Here is a 19,092-nt window from a genome sequence, read left to right on the forward strand (position 1 = left end):
TTCGCTGTGAGTCAATCTGTTTATTCTTCCATCAAAGAAATTAGTTTCTTTTTTGTCCATTTTCTGTTTTCGAATTTGCCATAAACTATTCATATCCATTTTTTTTCAGCATAGCAGTAAAGTGAAGCTAACAGTGTATAAAACCGAAATTTTTCGATTATATGTGAATTGAAATTTTACTTATTATTTTAGCAAGTATATAATAGTGAATGATCAATGCCAACTGATATTTGGATTTGATAATTTTCATTATAAAAAATATATTGCCATATTAAGACAAACATAGAATATAATTTAATCTATTCTGAAAATAATCAATTTAATCAATTTCTGAAAATAAAAATAAATATTTTTGTAAAAATAATAATTTTTAAATTTTATTTAACACTCGTTTTTTACTAAGAAAAGATTTTCGCAAATTCGAAAAACTTTGGATATATGTAGTGCATATATAAATATATATACATAATTTTTTCTATTTTTTTTGTTTTCTATTATTTCATTTACTGCTACAAATTCAATTTAATGAGAAATAATTTTGATGAGAAATTGTTTCTTATCTTTAAATTTATGTGTTTACCAGTTTAATTAGAAGTATCCAGTATTCTTTTTGAGAAGAAAATGGCGAAATGCGCTTTTTATATTTTTCAGTATTCTTTTATTAGTTTTTATAGTCCAGTGTCGCTTTTTATGTTCATGCTTGAGCGTTTTTGATGATTGAAAAATCAATATAGGAGATCAATATACTGTGATCTCTTGCTAACACGTGCAATAAATCCTTCTGCTATATGGAATTTAAAATCCTCGCCAAAATTCCTTCTAAACTTAAAAATGACTTCTTTTTCATCGTTGTTGATATTTAGAGAAAAATGATTTTTTTGTCGATACCAAAAATCGTTTTATTCAATTTAGATGGTAGAATAAATACTTCATATTCTTTCTGCCAAATGTACTTTTTTTTATAAGAAAAATTATATATATATATAATTTTATATAATATATATATATATAATAGTATTATTCTACTAACATATATAATATAATATATATATAATATAATAATAGTATAATAGTATTATACTACTAACAGTATTATATACTAGTGGTTCGGAAATTATATTAGTTTCGTATTATTAGGCTATTAATTAGGCTACTTTCTCGATATCATTCTTCAAAAAAGAAATCCAAGCCACTGTTGAAACTGAAAAGGAGTCTATCATGTAATTAATTCTATAATCAATTCAATATTGAATGATTTTAGGTAAATAGGATAGCTCATGTACTACATCATAGATAATTTTTACGCCATTTCTATCAAATGAATATAATTTGATTTATTTAAACTTCAAACTAAATAATGATTACTTTTTTTTTTACCTTATAAAATATAAAATATAAATATTGACCAGATAATTCTCCATATATGTCAATATTAATTTAGATTTTCAATCGGTAAGATCAAATGATTTTCCTACATTAAACATACAGTTCAACAAATATTTATAATAATAGGGAAATATCAAAAAAGATACAAATCAAATACATCAAATTCAGTCAGGATTATTATTTTTATTATTTCTATCTTGGTTAGTCTTTAGAAAGTATTTATTTATCGCAATCCATCTGTTCGCGAGCGTTATATATAGCGGATTATAAAGAGAAGATCGTTGACAGACTTAAACAAATTCTGTAACCGTTATCAAAGCCATTGATAGGGCAAACACCCGTGGCTCTTTGTTTAGATTTACTAGAATGTTCGCTGCATGCCACCCAAGTTTTTCTATACAGGACACCTGCCAGCCCGGTCTTGGCCCGTATCGCAAATCGGGTGACATCGGTGATTGTTATTGGTCACCAGCATGCTGCACTTATTATACACAATTAGGACACTTCCAATTAACCAGGAAAAGACTCGATCTTGAGCCACTTTGTTCCTGGTTAATCTTCACTACCTTACAGAACGTCAGAAAGAGACAAGTCATAGTCAATCGAGTGAAATCATGCTCTGACTGTCGGACATGATACTTAGTACATATATGTGTGAGACAGCTCTCCAATAATCCATCGTCCGACGCCTAACTAATCCACCGCGACTAAGTTAACCCGGCTACGATATAACACTATCCATTCCAATGTTTGCTCTCTAGGAACAATACTCCAACTTATCACGTATCATATTTGTTATTACGTTTTGAAGACTTGCTATGTGGTTTTTAACCATATTTGCATATTTTAATATTCCGAATTCGTTGATGCAAATTAGATTTTGTAAGTGGCTAGATTCGTCATTTTAATTATTGCATACTTCATATTTCTTGTGCACATTTATACATATATTTTTTTTAAATTTTTCGTTTAAAAACAATAAATTTAAATTTGGCAATTATAAGTGGCCGATTTATTATAATAAGGCAATTATTAACAAAGTTTAAGAACCAATACTTTTTCTTAAGAAATAATTCAAAAGATATGAATATAGCTATATTATAAATGTATATATATACATAACAAACAAATATAAATATGTTTGCATATAATTTTAAATTAATCATAATATCATTTCAAAATCATAGCAACAATACTTAAAGAAAGAATTCAAAAATTTAAAAAAATTTTTAAACTTTGGAGAATATATAGATATTTAATTTTTTTTTTTTTTTGCTATCTACAATCATTTTGAGAGAATGAAATCAATTTTAGAAAATTCAGTTATTTTTATTCTTAAATTATATAAAAAAAATAATAAATATAGAAAAAATTTTTACAAAAATATACAAAAATTCTTTTTTTATAAGGATATTTATCTGTTAAAACATTTAATTATTCATATAATTAAAAAAAAGTTATCTTAAATTTGACAAACCATATGAATTTTTTAACAAACCGTAATCACACAATAATCCAATTATTTATTTAATAGATTAATATTTTTCATAAAAACTACGATTTTAGAATGTTTGGAAAATAGCGATGAAATTTGCAAAATATTACTCTCATTATTATTACTCAATTCAAGATTATTCGCATTCCTTGACAATTCGTGACAATTCGATTTTTATTCTTGAACATCAATTCAAACAATTTGATCGCATTAATATTTGCATTTTTAATTAATTCTTAATAAGTATATTAGACCATAATCTTACATACATGTAATTTTTATTCTAATATAAATATAACATAATATTGACATAAAGAATATCTCTAGAAACTAATCATTTGCAAGAAGTGATATTGGAATAATGAAACTATCTTCCATTGAAACTATAATTGAAATTTAAAACAACATTCATGTTACAACGGAACATTGCAATCTTTAGATGACATCCGCATAGTGATAATAAAAACAGTTCTGATGAATACAAATGTCACTGAAATCTACCGTACCATTATCGATAAGAAACCATAGACATTCTTACCAGCGTATAGCACAATATTGTATATATAGTATTCATTAACATATAAACCATACGACCATATCAACTATACCAACCATACTATATAAACTATATCAACATATAAACCAATATTATCATTATATATAAAAACTAATTCTTTTACAATCTACGTTTAAGACGATTCATTATAGACAAACATTGCATATATGTTATTATTATTTCTATCATTGTATTCAAGAATTATTCAATCCTGAAACTTCTAATGGAACTCGTGAAGTTCATAATATAATAAGACTATTCTTGACTTGAAAGTTTTTTAGAAAATTAGTAAATAACAAATGTTTATGATTAAAAATTTATTTTTTTCTACGTTCAATAATTGAAAACATATTTTAAATTAGATTTTTTTTGAGAGTAACTTTTTTTTTCTTGAGCTTTTTTTTTAATCAAAATTTTTCTTTAATTGAAATCATTATTCAAAATAACACAAGATCATGAATGTGACTATTGATTATCTCAAAAAATATTAATTTTCATTAATCTTATTGTTAAGGTCCGGGCTTGTGAAATGGTCGGGTCGTGTTTTACTGTCAACAGTTCGAATCCCTGCCAAATAGTTTTACAGTAATTTATAAGCAGGCATAGGTTTCGTAATGGTTTCTAGATCTTACTTTGAACAGAGATCATAGCAACGACCACTTTATGAGCTGCATTTGCGCTCCATATGATGGACCATCATAAAGGTGAAAGCAAAGATCCTGACTCGCATGCACTACGGCGCGAGCCGGCAAGGCCCATTCCTTGAAACCTCTCTTCGACGCGATGATTGGTTCCTCTAATTCCTCTCTGTGTGCATCTTGCACGAAATAGCACGCAAGGATAAAAGGAAAACCAAGACTCGTGATAAACGTAGTCGAACTTGGGTAGTCGAATTTAGAGCCATAGTCGAACATTGAGTAATCGATTTGTATAATCGAATTTGAGTAGTCGAATTAGGTCTATCGCAGAAGACAGTAGTCGAACACTGAGTAGTCGAAGTAGATTTGCCATAGAACAGAGAGTAGTCGAATAAGAGCCAGAAGACACTATGGAGTCGAGATCCGTCATAGAAGACACTAGTCGAATTAGAGAAGACAGACAGATAGATCTCGACGGCAACGATACAGTTCATCAAAACACAGTTAAAATCACATAGTTAGCCGTAAAGAGTTAAAGTATCACCAGTTCGTTCACTTAGAGCTCGTAACATAAACGGGTATAAAATTCTTACAGATGATCCTTCGAGAAGTAATATAAGTAAGACACCCCATTTGTGCAATATTCGAAGTCGTAACTTACGGCCTCAACACTTATGATAATACTTTGATGATAAAACAAAGCAAAGGAATTCTGAAAATCAAAATCAAAATGATTAGAATAAAAGCAATATTATCATCATCATCAATAAACAGTAACAAAATCATTCTTTACACTAGTAAATTATATTTTAAAATAAAATATTTTAATAAAATTCTGAATTATTAATTTGAAACAGAATTATCGATAACGTGTAATCGATGCGCTTCTTAATGTCTTTAATTTGATCATATAATTCATATTATATAATTCAAAAATATTTAGCATAAAATATGTTACTTTAAATCATGTATTGTTGACAGAAATTTTATGATAAATTATTAATATTAAATATAATATATAATATTAAATATTTTTGTGATAAATATTTTTTAACTTTTTTGCTTGCTTCAATATAATATAAAGTTTTAAAAAAAATTTTTGACAGAGAATATTAACTGATTTATTATAATAACGCATATTGTTACATAATTAATGAATTACAAATTATATAAATCATGTTTTTATATAAAATATAATATAAAATAATTTTATATAAAATAAAATAGTTTCAATTTTTTTCTGCTTTAATTATATATAAAGAAACATTTCTTATCAATAGAAGTATTTTTCCTTTTTTATATGTAATAAAATATATATGAAAGAATTAATAATTCCTCAGAACAAAGTAAATACGGTTTTGTTACATCATTGTTATGTATCTTTCTTATTATTAAATTTGCAGAAGACCTTTATTTGATCTTAATTTTTTCAATATTATTACTAGCAAATATTTCAGATGAATAATGAATAATGTTAATAGAAACATATTATTAATTCTTTAGAGAGTGAGTGTATAAGAATCATATCAATATTGTTTTTTTAAATAGAATTAAATTAATAATTTTTAATATATTAATACAGTTCGATGCAATTAATGCAAGTGAAATATTTTATATATTTATTTTTATTTATTATATTTTTACTTTATTAATAATTTCGTTGTCTGATATCTATATATAAATATAATCATTTATATTTTCCTTGATATCTTGTAAATTTAAATTATAGCATTATTCTAACTAATTCTTTCGGAGTATTAATTTATTCGTACATTGATTCATATATTTTGTTAAAAAATTCATTCATATATTACTATTTAATGTTTTTCAAGATGTATCAATGATTATCATAACTTATAAATCTGTATAGGATTACTTTATTTTTTCATGGTTTGAATTCCAAAATTATTTATTTCATAATAAGTTTGTATAAGTTAACTGTTTCTGCAATGAGCATTTTATAAATACATGTGAGAATAATGGTGAGAGAGAAAGCCGCTGCATGTAGTAAGCGCACGTGGAGAAGCGAGAAAGGCAAAGCGAGAGAAAGAAATTTCATGCCTCTAAACAAATGTAATATACGTGAGAAGGGATAGGATGCGTTCCGATCGGAAAAAAACAAATCAATATGTGATATCAGAGAATATTTAATATACGATCACGTTTTGTATTTCCTATAAATATATATTTCCTATAATTGAACACATTTGATATTAAATTCTAATATTTCATGCAAAAAAACAAAGAAGTATCAACCTTGCTATGTTCCAATCCTACATACATCTAAATATTATATATTTACATATATATTATATATATTAATATAATTGTATATATTAATTTTTACATTTTATCTTTTTATTGTTTAATTTAATTTAAGAATTGAAATTTGAATTCCAATCCTATTGCATTAATGCTTCTTTATTTTTTAAACTTTTAGCAAAACTTTTTAGCAAAAAATAAAGAAAATTTCACTTCTTAGATTTTTATTAATCATGCTAAATTTGTAGGAATTACATATGTATCCATCCAATTATAGAAATATTATAGAAAGTAAAATAAGAAATTACAGAATATATAGTAATAGAATAAGAAGTATTTATTTTTATTTTTATTTTTTTGAATAAAAATATGAAGTACTGCAGCTAATTTGAAAATGTATATATTCAAGCAGCATCGTTCAAGAACTAAGTATGCAAAAATGTTTCATGCCGATGTGGTAAAATGAATCAACCATCAAAGGATCATTTCTTATTATTAAAAAACTATTATTTGAAGTACTGTTATATGTTTATTTCTTAAAAAAAAACAAGTTTTCGATTATTTGATATACATAGATACATCAAAGATTAAGAATTATGATAAAGATTTTTGTAATAGAGGAAATTAAAATCAAAAATTATTTTCGAAAAATATTAAAAAAATAACAACATTGCATGTGCCAGAACAAAATAGATTTATTGAGAAACACAACAATACAACAATTGTTGAATGAGCAAAATCTATGTTGTAGAAAAACATTATTTATGGTCTAAAGCGGTGGTTACAACTGTTCAGTTAAAAATTAAAAATTAGACAGAATCGGAAGTATAGAAAAATTAAAACTATATGAAAAATGATATTGCAAAAAGCCATCTGTAGTGCATTTACGAATTTTTGAAAAAGACTATTATGTTTATGTACCAAAGAATTAAAAGAGCAAATTGCAAAATCAAATAAATTTAGAAAAATATTTTATGATAGGTTAATTATTTAATCCTGATATAAAGAAATGTTACATTCAGATAATTAAATTTATTAATAATGAGACAAATAAAACAAATGTATAGGCGAATAATCAGTGAAATTCTTATCTGCTTCGTGAAAGATTTTCGATGTCGATAGGAGCTCATTATGAAATAACAGAAACATTTCTTGGTACTTATGATCCACAAATAGTTAAGGAAGTAGAAGATTTAAATAAAAACTGATAGAAACAATCAATGAAGAATCTTAAAAAAAATAAAACACGAATACTATTTCCGAAACCAAGTGATGTTAATATTATTTCCAATCGCTGGATTTTCAAAAAAAAAATATAAAACGGATAGGACAATTTGTAAATACAGACTTGTCGTAAAAGATATATAGAGATGTATAGAAAAATGATATTGATTACAAAGAAACGTTCTCGATTGTGAAATATCATAGTAGATTAATGTTATCGGTCGCTACTGTAATGGATCTGGAATTGATATAATTCGCCGTGAAGACTGTATTTCTGTATGGTGATTTAAAAGAGATTATTTACATAGAACAATTAATTGATTTCGATTGTGTTTGTGTGTTATGAAGAAACTTATATCAATTAAAGTAAGCATCAAAATAATGGAATAAAAAAATTAATGAACTTATATATGAGCATGATATAAACTAAAACTAATGCTTGTATGTATTATTTGATATTTGATTTAATAAAAAACTTTAATTATGTATGTACTTTAATATTATATATTGATAATAATATAATCTGTTGTAATAATCGTTTAAAAATGAATGATTTGTTTTCAAATTTCAGTCGAGTGTTCAAAATAAAATATTTTGAATATTTTTTCAGAATATATAAAAAAAAAAAATAAATAAGAAATAAAAAGAAATAGAGAATTGCAAACTCTGAAAAAGATTTCAAAAAGCTTACGCAAAAAAAAGTATTAAATTTAATCATAAACAAACTGTTTTCCAATTTTAATGCCTATACTAATAATAGATTCTAATTAAATTCATTAAGATTGTTGATGCAAGTGAAAAAAAACATTGAATCATTTCCTTACAAAAAAACTATCGATTCATTAATATTTTTAATACTAACTATACGATTTGATGTGTTCGTCGTGTGTTAAGTCAATTTTTGGAAAAACCAAATAAAAATCATTGAAATAGAATTAAACGAGTATTTAAATATTTAAAAGAAATGGTAGTTTATATTTTAGTTTATGATTAAGCATCAAAAAATGATCAAAAAATTCAATTTTAATTATATATGACTTTGGTTGGACAGACGATATAAATACAGAAAAAATACTTGACGAATTTATCATTTAAATAGTGATTCTGTAATGTGTTGTATACAATCATCGATTGTTATTTCAATTGAAACAAAATTTATAGTCTTATATTCGATAAAAAGTAATATGATTGAGACGAATTCTTGCAGAATTTATTGTTTTTAAAATTTGTCAACGATTTACTGTGATAATCAAATTTTGAAATCCCGAGTTATATAAAAGATCTAAATACACATATAGATACATAATATCATTTTTATTATAAAAAATTTAGAATAAAGAAGTAGATATTAAATATGTTAAAACTAATATTAACAATTAAGCTATCTGTTTACAAAAATATAATATATATATAAGCAAACATTTTAAAGTTTGTTATGTCAGAATAGTATTTTCTTAAAGAGATGTAAATATAATTTGTCTGACAGAAATGTAAAATTTTATTAAGGTATTTATCGAATGAGAATATTGAGTTCATATGTATAAAAATGAGACTCATGAAAGAGATCTTGTATATTTATTCTTGTGTCTTTATCCGATTCTTTTATTGATTTCATTTTTATCGATTTTATCTTTTCCTCCTTTTTTGAACTATATATATATATATATATATATGAAACGATACGATATAATGAGCCTAAGATAATAGAATAAAAGTATCGGTCAATCTATATTTATATAATATAATTTATTCTTATTTCTTTTATTAAATAATTTCTTTTTTATTGTACATTTATTATTAATCAAATTATTCCACAATCTATTTTCTTAAATGACAATTATTTTTCGTCATAAAAATATTCGGATTATTTAAAAATTTATAATAATTTAAAATAACTAAAAATTATAAGTTTTGATATTTTTTTATTTTAACATATTTTGAATGGTTTAAGATTAAACATTATTTTTTGTTAACAATTTACTATATATTTTTATTTTAGACGAATTTGTTATTTTTTTAAATATATATTATTGTTTTTTTATTCGATGGTCTAATTATTTTGCAGATTGTTCATGAAATTATATATTTGTTGTAATATAATAAATTTGCAATTTATCTGATCAAGATATAGATTATTAAAATTAAACATATGTTAATGTTCAAATTTTTTTTATAAATATTGTATATTTATTTTTATAAAATAAAATATTAGAGATAACATTTTCTTGTTATTTTTTTTAACGTGAAATTTTTGATTCTTTCTAAAAAATTATAAAATTTATATTTATATTTTGAACTATCTTCGATGAACAGATTACTATTTTTCTAAATTAATTGATATCCATTTATCAAATCGTAATTTGTTTAAATTTTTTTCATTTTTGCATATCTGTTTGTTTCACAAACAGATTTATTATTTCTTTGTCAATAAAAAGAAAAAATATTTTACTTATGGACTATCATTAGGTAGTATTATAATATGTTTCCTGTTCCATAGAATAGATTCTATTTCCATTATACGAAAATATTTGTTATCGAAAATGAATATTAACGTTTATTAACTTTTTTCATAACTTCTTTCATATATTCAACTATATTTTGTTTGTCATATTTCGATTTCTTTAATAATCAAATTTTCAAAAAATCAGTATCAATCACTATTATATATTATATTATTTATATATATATATGAATCAAATAAAATAATTCTATTTATATTTTTTTTTTTAATTTTCGTTATTATCATTTTATAAATATTGAACATTAATTTTTTTCTATTGTCTGTTTCATTAAAAATTTTTAATTTTTTTTTTCAATATTATATTTAATATTAATTCAATATTATATTTAATATTAATTCAATATTATATTTAATATTAATTCAATATTGTAAAAATCTTTATGCACAATTTAACTCGTGATATCTTAATCGTTAGTTATTTCCTGACACTCTGCCAACAATTATTATATTTAAATTTATATCTAACTAGTATCAATTTTGCATTTTACAGACTAATTCTGATATTAATCTGATCTCAGACATGAAGTATAAATACAATATAGATATCGAAACAAACTTAATGATGAACAAATATACTATATTATAAAGTTTTTTTCTTTATAAACATTCATATTTAACTTAATCTAATAATATATTCATTTAGTTTATATTAGTTTCTAAATTTCTACTGATCTTCCAATAATATTTGTCAATATATTCTTTGATTAAGTGATTTCGCTTTTCAGATCAAATAACAATTTGAAAGAAATTTCAACATTTTTTTTATATACAAAATTATTCAATATATATTCGATAGAACATCAGATAATAATTTTACCAGTAAGTTAACTTTATTTTGACAGATAATTATAAATATATAATAATTTTTTGTAATTTAATTTGATCATTTATTTATGATAAATCAGTAACAATTTAATGTTATATTCTATCATTTAAGAAATTTTTAAAATCCTTTAAAAGTAAAATACTTTTATTTAAAATAATAAGTTTTTGTTAAAGCCACAAGAGTGAACAACTTTGAATATTGCACAAATTTGCTCCCTACAACTGATATTACTGTTCGAAGAACCATCTACTACCGTAGAAACTATATAATCATTTATCTTATGAGCTCTCAATGAATGAATAGTGGTTTGCGGCTAACTGTGCGATTCTAACTGTATTTTGATAAACTATAAAATGTTGCTAAAATCTATCTGTCTGTTCTCTATATCTATTGTAACTTGATTACCCAGACCGTGATTCTTGGTTTTTCCTCCAATCCTTGCATTTCGTGGAAATGCACACAAAAAGGGATTAGAGGAACCAATCATCGTGTTGAAGGGCGGTTTCGATGGGCCCTTGCGAGATCACGTCCCAGTGGGATCAGAACCTTTACGCTCGCTTCCACGATGGTCTATCATATTGCGTGCAAACATAATTTGTGAAGTGGCATCTGCTTAAACCAAGATATGGAAAACGTTACAAAAACCATGCCCGCTCATGAATTACTGCTAGACTATTGGCAGGTTCAAACTGTTGAAAATAGAAGCAGTACCCGACCACTTCACAAGCCGAGCCTTAACAATATGAAAAAATTCATTTAAATTAATCATCCTTAATAAAAACTATTTTGATAATATGGTATAGTATAATTTGAGAAATTTAAAATATTATTATAAATAATATATATTTTTACGATGTAGATCAATAGACTCACGATAACAAATATAAAAGGTTACAAACGATAATATTGCCTTCAAATATACTATTCAGGAAATATACTATTCAGGAATTCAATTTTATAGATAGAAAAAAAAAATATTTTAAATATTTAATAATTGATTTTGTACATATAATATATATGTTATATAATGTAAATTTTGATCAACTTTGCGATTTATTAAAGCATTATGCATCTCAAACATATTCGTGTTTCTCAAATTATTTTTGTAATTTTTTAATTTCCTGATTCTCTGATAATGATAAATATATTTCAAAATAATTATTTTCAATGAGGAGAATATTAGTCATATGATTTAAAATATCTATATTCGCATATCACTTCGATGTTTCCATATATAATTATTATTATTATAATGCGTGTCTAACAATTTTCAGATTTATATTTTTTTATCTAATGTCATCTTCAAAGAATTACAATTAATAATTATTTCAAAAGATATACTCTATAAATATGAAATCAGTTTAACACTTATATAATAACAAACAGTAATTCAAAGTTGTGATGTTTTCTTTTTTTTATTATTTTTTTTTCTAATGTATATTTAGAAAATGTATGTTTACTGGATGAAACATTAATGAAATATTATTCTTATATTGAAAAAGAATAGTTACTGAACTGACATTATAATGTAATTCGAATCATACAGATTATAAATGGCTAAAATTAAAGATATTACTTTAACGGAAACATTCAAATCAAATTTAAATTCTGAATTTTTTCTAAATAAATCATAAAATAATAAAACAATAATAACAACAATAACAAAATTTCTCAGTAAATTTCCGAAGATATTAATAATTTTATGCATATTCTAAGCTATTAGAAAATTCATAATAAACTCAACGCCATTTTTGATATAAGCCTAACATCTATTCTATAATATCTTATAATATCCTAATATCTACCAAATATTCCTATAACCTAATCTAATCGTCGCGACCTGTAAACAGAACATTCCAGAAGATTTCGGTCAAGGGCCCTCCGCGATCGCGCGGTGAGGCGTCGGTAAGCCTAAGCAAAAACAGCTGAGCTTTTTGCTTAAATTACCCAAAACATTCGCCTCGACCGTCGAATGTTCTGGATCCAACGCCCACCCTGGACCTACATCGCGCATCGGGTGATGTCGGTGCCCCAATTACAGCACCGACATTTTCTCTACTCATAATTGGGACCCTTCCCAATTAACCAGGAAGAGAGTCCATCTGAGCGACTTTCTTCCTGGCTAACGCTCACTACCGATTAGGCCTTTGGGCAGTTCACACTACCGAACTATTCTCGGGCAGTCAACCTTCATTGTAAACTGTGCTCCGATCGTACACGGTCACAATTCTCGAGTTTGAAATAGTAATCTCAAAAGAAACCATCGCCCGGTGGATTAGACTACACGCGACTAATCTCAACACCGGGGCGAAACCATTGATCCTTCGGGTCGGATTTCCGAGCAAGAACGGACTTCCGGCATTCATTTTCGGCGAACTCAGCAACGTCGGAGAGATTTCTCACTGGGAGGACATGAGATCAAGGACAGCGGACTTCGGCCTTCATCCAGTCTCAGCAGCGGGGACTGAACAGGCGATACCTGTCTTGATTCCATCGTTCCGGTGAGTTTGGAGTTTATTCATTCCTTTATTCAGGTCAGCAATGGCGTCGTGGAACGACGAACTTCACAAACTCGTGGAGGAGCGCGGTCGGCTTAAGGCGAGCTTGACGCGATTTAGAACCTTCTATGAGGCGAACCGTGACCTGATTCCGGCGTCCGCTCTTCAGTAGCGGCTGGATCAGGCCATAGAACTCATGGATCGGTTTAAACCCGTGCGGGACTGAATTGAGATCCTCGTTTGGAACACGGTGGATGAGGAAGCGTACATCCAGATTAACGAAGAGTTCGAGACAACGTTCGACATCATCATGTCGGAGGTGAGGGATTACCTAGATTCCGTTCGAGCAGCGTCGGTATCCGCGAATGAGCCCGCGCACGCATCGGTCCCTCGATCACATAAACCACAACGGTTACCTCCGATAGTTATACAATCTTACAGCGGCAACTTGGGTGAGTGGATCTATTTCCGCCATAGCTTCGAATCGATGGTTAATTGCGATGATTCACTCACCAACATGGAGAAGTTCCAGTACCTCAAAACAGCCCTGAAGGGTGAAACACAGCGGGTTCTGGAATCGGTATTGATGTCCGAGAATAATTACAAGGATGTCTGGGAACTCGTGCGTAGCAACTACGACCAAACTAACGCCATTGTAAGGCACCATTTGGGACGGTTGTTCGAGCTTCCCGAGATGCGATCATAGTCGGTAGCGGAACTGCAACGGCTCTTTAACGAGTACTGCCCAACTCAAGGCAGATTTGAAATCACTTGGGGCCTCCGGTCCAAACCTGAGACTTCATGATCCTATATTTTCTTGAGAACAGATTTCACCCACAAATAACTGAGAGCTGGGTGCAGGACCTGAATCGGCTGGATCGGCTAGCGACTCTTTCGGACATGCAAGCCTTCCTCAAGCGACACTACACCTCTTTGTCCGCCGTGGAGAATCGCGCGGGCACTCCAAAATCAAAACCGTCGTCGGGGGGATCGCGCGCGAAAACTGTCGCCTTGGTGATTAGGGAGATCCCGGTTTGCCCGCACTGTACTTCGAAGCACCTACTGTGGAGTGCAAAAAAAAAATTCAAAACACTTGCGATTGACGCTCACATTGCTCAGGCTAAACATTTGAGGATTTGCTTCAACTGCCTCCATCCGGAGCTAGGGAGCGTAGCAGAGACTCGTGTAAGCAATGCAAGGAAAAGCATCACACTTTGCTCCATGTGGGGAAGAAACCTACAACAACACCGACCATACTGTGGCGGAGGCACTTGTGAATACCACTCCTCAGAACTATTGCGCGGCCCGATCTGATGGGGATTCCAGGTCATGTTACCCACTGCCATTGTCTACGTTAAGGACGGTGGCAGACATGAATGCCGAGCCCTACTCGATCAAAGTGGATATAATCAAGTTCTTGCGACGTCTTAATCTGCCTTGCAAGGCGCATCGGACAACTCTTCAGGGGATCGTCGACCGGTATTCGGTTCAGCGCTGATACAGATATCGTCAAGGTGCAGCGGATTCCAAACTACTCTGTCGTACCTGATCATGGATACAATTACCGGTGATATACCCGCCACCTGGATCCCAGAATCCGCGATTCACGTTCCGTCGCAGATCCCTTTGGCGGATCCCCAGTTTGGTGTTCCATGCGAGGTGGATCTCATAATTGGCAATGGCCAGTTGTGCGATATCATGTCCGTGGGACGGATCAGATTGGGGAAGGAGCTTTCAAGCCCCCTAAAAACGTAACTAGGATGGGTATTCGGCGGACGGTTGTCCAACGTACCACGTATCTACAGTACGCAACGTCGTTACGAACGAAGAGCTGAGTCGTCAGCTGTCACAATTCTGGGATTTGGAGAGTGTGTCGAAGGGGACGCCTCACCCAGAGTCAGTTCCTGAAAACGGTGAGGAGGGAACCGAGTGGCCTATACGTAGTTATCATTCCTTTCGCGAGAGACGTGCACGAATTGGGAGACTCGCGCGCGATGGCGAAAAAAAGATTTCGCGCACTGGAGCGGAGACTCGCGAATGCGCCTGAACTGCGCGACCGATACGTGCAGTTCATGAAGGACTATATAGTCTTGGGTCACATGGCCAAGGTCGACGTAACCATTCGGGTATCCACCGGATCTGCCTTCTATCTGCCGCACCACCCGGTGCTCAAAGCAAGCAGTATCACCACTAAGCTTCGAGTGGTATTCGATGATTCGGCAAAATCCTCGACGGGAGTCTCCCTCAACGATCTGCAGCAAGTCGGACCACCGATCCAGGAGGACCTCTTGTCGATCCTAATACGCTTCCGAATGTATCGGGTAGTCCTAAGTGTAGACATAGAAAAGATGTATAGACAAGTCTTGTTCGCTCCTCATCAGCGCTCTCTACAATGCATATTGTGGAGGGAGGCCCCCCAGGATCCGATCGAGATGTACGAATTGAACACGGTCACTTACGGCACGGCCTGAGCTCCTTATCTGACCACACGGGTGACAGGTGGGGTTGAACAACACTGCGAGCCATCCAGCGGCTAGCGCGTCTATCCTCCGCGACTTTTACGTGGATGATATCCTAACGGGCGCAGACACCGTGGAAGAGGCAATCGTGCTCAAACGGAATCTACAAGCTCTCTTACGGGCAGCAGAGTTCAACTTACGGAAATGAGCGTCCAATGAGCCTTCGGCTGTGAAGAGTGCCACGGGTGAATCCATAGTCATGGGCCCCCAACCCAAGCCGGTGCCAGACCAATTGTTTGTTGAGTTGAACGACCCACTCACCACCCGAGTAACCAAACGAGTTATCCTATCGGAGGCCGCGAGAATCTTTGATCCTCTCGGGTTGGTGGGTTCCCCTGCTTCAGGAGCTATGGAAGTTGGGAGTGTCTTGGGACGAGTCGATGCCCAAGACATTCATACGCAATTTAGAGACTACTTGGGAGACCTCGGATCCCTAAGACACATTGCTATTCCGCGGTGTGCGGTCAGCGACAGCCCCGCCGTGGAACTACAGGCTTTCTGCGACGCCTCGGAGAAGGCATATGGCGCGTGCGTTTACCTATGCGTCGTCAACGATACGGAAACCACGGTTCGGCTACTTTGTGCGAAGTCACGCGTCGTTCCCTTAAGAACGATCAGCTTGCTGCGTCTTGAATTATGCGGGGCCTTGCTGTTGTCGGAGTTGGTGGAAAAAGTACGAAGGTCATCTCGCATCTGCTTCAAGAGCGAGACGTACTGGAGCGACTCCACCATCACCCTCGCGTGGGTAGAGGGTCATCCCAATCGGAAAACGTTTGTCGCGAACCGAGTTGCGCAGATTTAGACGAATTCGCGAGGAGAATGACGTCACGTGCCCACGGGTGACAACTTTGCTGACCTGCTATCGCGGGGGGTGAGACCATCCCACAAGACTCATGTCTTTAGTGGGATGGTCCCTCCTGACTGTGGCGGGGGCAGAACGACTGGCCCCGTGCGCGCCCGGCACCGAGTGAGCTACCCGAAGAACGCGCTCCAGTTTGCATGTCCATAACGGCATGACACACACATACAATTTGATACTTTCGAGAGGTACTCAAATTATACGCGACTCACGCGAATCATCACTTACTGCATAAAATTCTTCCGAGCGGTCCGCGCGTGGCTTTCGGGGCGAGACGCGACAGCTTCTACAGAGTCACACGACCACTACTACAGAGATCGATCTCTCGGAGGGTACCATCTTGAGATGGCTATAGGCGCACACCTTTGCCAAGGAAATCGCGGACCTGAAGTCGGGGAGGGGACTGGCACGATCCAGCTCCCTGAGATGTCTGAGTCCCTTTCTCGACGAAAAGGGACTCCTCAGGGTAGAGAGGCGTTTGGAGCGGGCTGCACTAACATACAATCATCGACATCCAATGATCCTTCCGAAAGGTGAATATCTCACCAAGATATTTCTCCTGCGCGGTGAGCACGAGCGACTGCTGCATGCCGGATGCGAGGCAGTCTTGTCATCGATTCGTAGGCGTTATTGGCCTCTCTCAGCTAGAAGCACGCTGCGAGAGGTGATTCGGGGGTGCGTGCAGTGCAGTCAGGCGCAACCCAGGACCGAAGAATACCAAATGGGCCAATTACTAGCTGCAAGAGTACGGGTACAAGCACCCTTTTTTAGTATGGGGATAGACTACGATGGACCGTTCCTCATCAAGGAAGAGTAAGAGTACATCTAAGGCCTATTTGTGCGTCTTCGTATGCCTGACCACCAAGACGGTTCACTTGGAGGCGACTACGGAACTAACCATAGAAGCGTTCCTGAACTGTCTGAGCAGGTTCCTCGCGCGCCGGGGGTGATGACGAGAGATCTTCTCAGACAACGGAACCAATTTCGTGGGCACGTATAACGAACTACGTCGAATCCGCGAGTTCCTCCATCGGAATGGGAAGTCGATCGGTCACCATGCGATCGCAGAGGGTGTCGAATGACGATTCATGCCCCCACACGCACCACACTTCGGTGGGCTGTGGGAGACTGCAGTTAGGTTTGCCAAGAGACACCTTCTGCGAACAATTGAACGCCTCACTTACGAGGAGTTCAACACCATGCTGGTTCGTGTCGAGGCGTGCATGAACTCTAGACCGCTGCATCTTCTGTCGTCGGATCCACGAGACCTCGATCCCCTGACTCCAGGACACTTCCTCACGGGAGATCCTATCACTGATATAATCCATCCTGATGTCACGAACGTCAAGATTAGTCGCCTGTCCAGACCTGTCCTGCTGCAGGCGATACAACAGCACTTTTGGAGGCGATGGGAGCGCGACTACCTGCACCAGCTCCAGCAACGATCCAAATGGCGAGACTCAGTGCCTCAGATCATGACGGTGGACAGGCTAGTCGTGCTCAAAGACGAAAATTTTCCGCCACAGCGATGGAGACTAGGCCGAATAGTCCAGCTGCATCCAGGATCAGACGGGGTGACGCGAGTTATGCGTACTAGCACTGGCACCCTCAGCAGACCAGTGGCCAAGATCTGTCTTCTACCTGTGGACGACCCAGCGCCTCCCAGTCACAACGAACAGCCGGACCGGACCAACCACACGAGGAATTGAATGCGAGCGGTTCAAGGCGGGCGGAATGGTCATGAGCATCGTCGCGACCTGTAAACAGAACATTCCAGAAAGTTTCAGTCGAGGACCCCCCGCGACCGCGCGGTGAGGCGTCGGTAAGCCTGAGCAAAAACAACTGAGGTTTTTGCTTAGGTTATCCAAAACATTCGCCTCGACCGTCGAATGTTCTGGATCCAAACACTTGCCCGCCCGCCCTGCACCTACATCGCGCATCGGGTGATATCGGCCCCAATTACAGCACTGACATTTTCCCCACTTATAATTGGGACACTCCCAATTAGCCAGGAAGAGAGTCCACCTGAGCGACTTTCTTCCTGGCTAACGCTCACTATCGATTAGGCCTTCGGGCAGTTCACACTACCGAACCATTCTCGGGCAGTCAACCCTCATTGTAAACCGTGCTCCGATCGGACACGGTCACAGAATTCTCGAGTTAGAGATAGTAATCTCAAAAGAAACCATCGCCGGTTGGATTAGACTACACGCGACTAATCTCAACACCGGGGCGAAACCAATATTATTATGTAATAACATTTATTATTTTTTGATTATAAATCATTTGATGCATACTTGCACCAGAG

At 33.3% G+C, this 19,092-nt stretch overlaps 3 protein-coding genes across 3 annotated transcripts; all 3 read left to right on the forward strand.

Annotated features, from left to right (window-relative positions):
• Positions 1-15,478: 15,478 nt before the first annotated feature.
• Positions 15,479-15,877, forward strand: LOC147656628 (uncharacterized). The gene has a single exon (XM_086914078.1). The coding sequence runs from the start codon at positions 15,479-15,481 to the stop codon at positions 15,875-15,877; it is 399 nt and encodes a 132-aa protein (XP_086770204.1).
• Positions 15,878-16,124: 247 nt separating this feature from the next.
• On the forward strand, positions 16,125-17,601 carry LOC147656629 (uncharacterized). Its single transcript, XM_086914079.1, has 2 exons — positions 16,125-16,670; positions 17,239-17,601. Exons 1-2 carry the CDS (start codon positions 16,125-16,127, stop codon positions 17,599-17,601), a joined length of 909 nt encoding a protein of 302 aa, XP_086770205.1.
• Positions 17,602-17,872: 271 nt separating this feature from the next.
• Positions 17,873-18,493, forward strand: LOC105735350 (uncharacterized). The gene has a single exon (XM_012486124.2). The coding sequence runs from the start codon at positions 17,873-17,875 to the stop codon at positions 18,491-18,493; it is 621 nt and encodes a 206-aa protein (XP_012341578.2).
• Positions 18,494-19,092: the final 599 nt, after the last annotated feature.

The sequence above is a fragment of the Apis florea genome, unplaced genomic scaffold, assembly GCF_048593485.1.
Source record: "Apis florea isolate Af1SG1 unplaced genomic scaffold, ASM4859348v1 contig_3571_pilon, whole genome shotgun sequence".
NCBI lineage: Eukaryota > Metazoa > Arthropoda > Insecta > Hymenoptera > Apidae > Apis > Apis florea.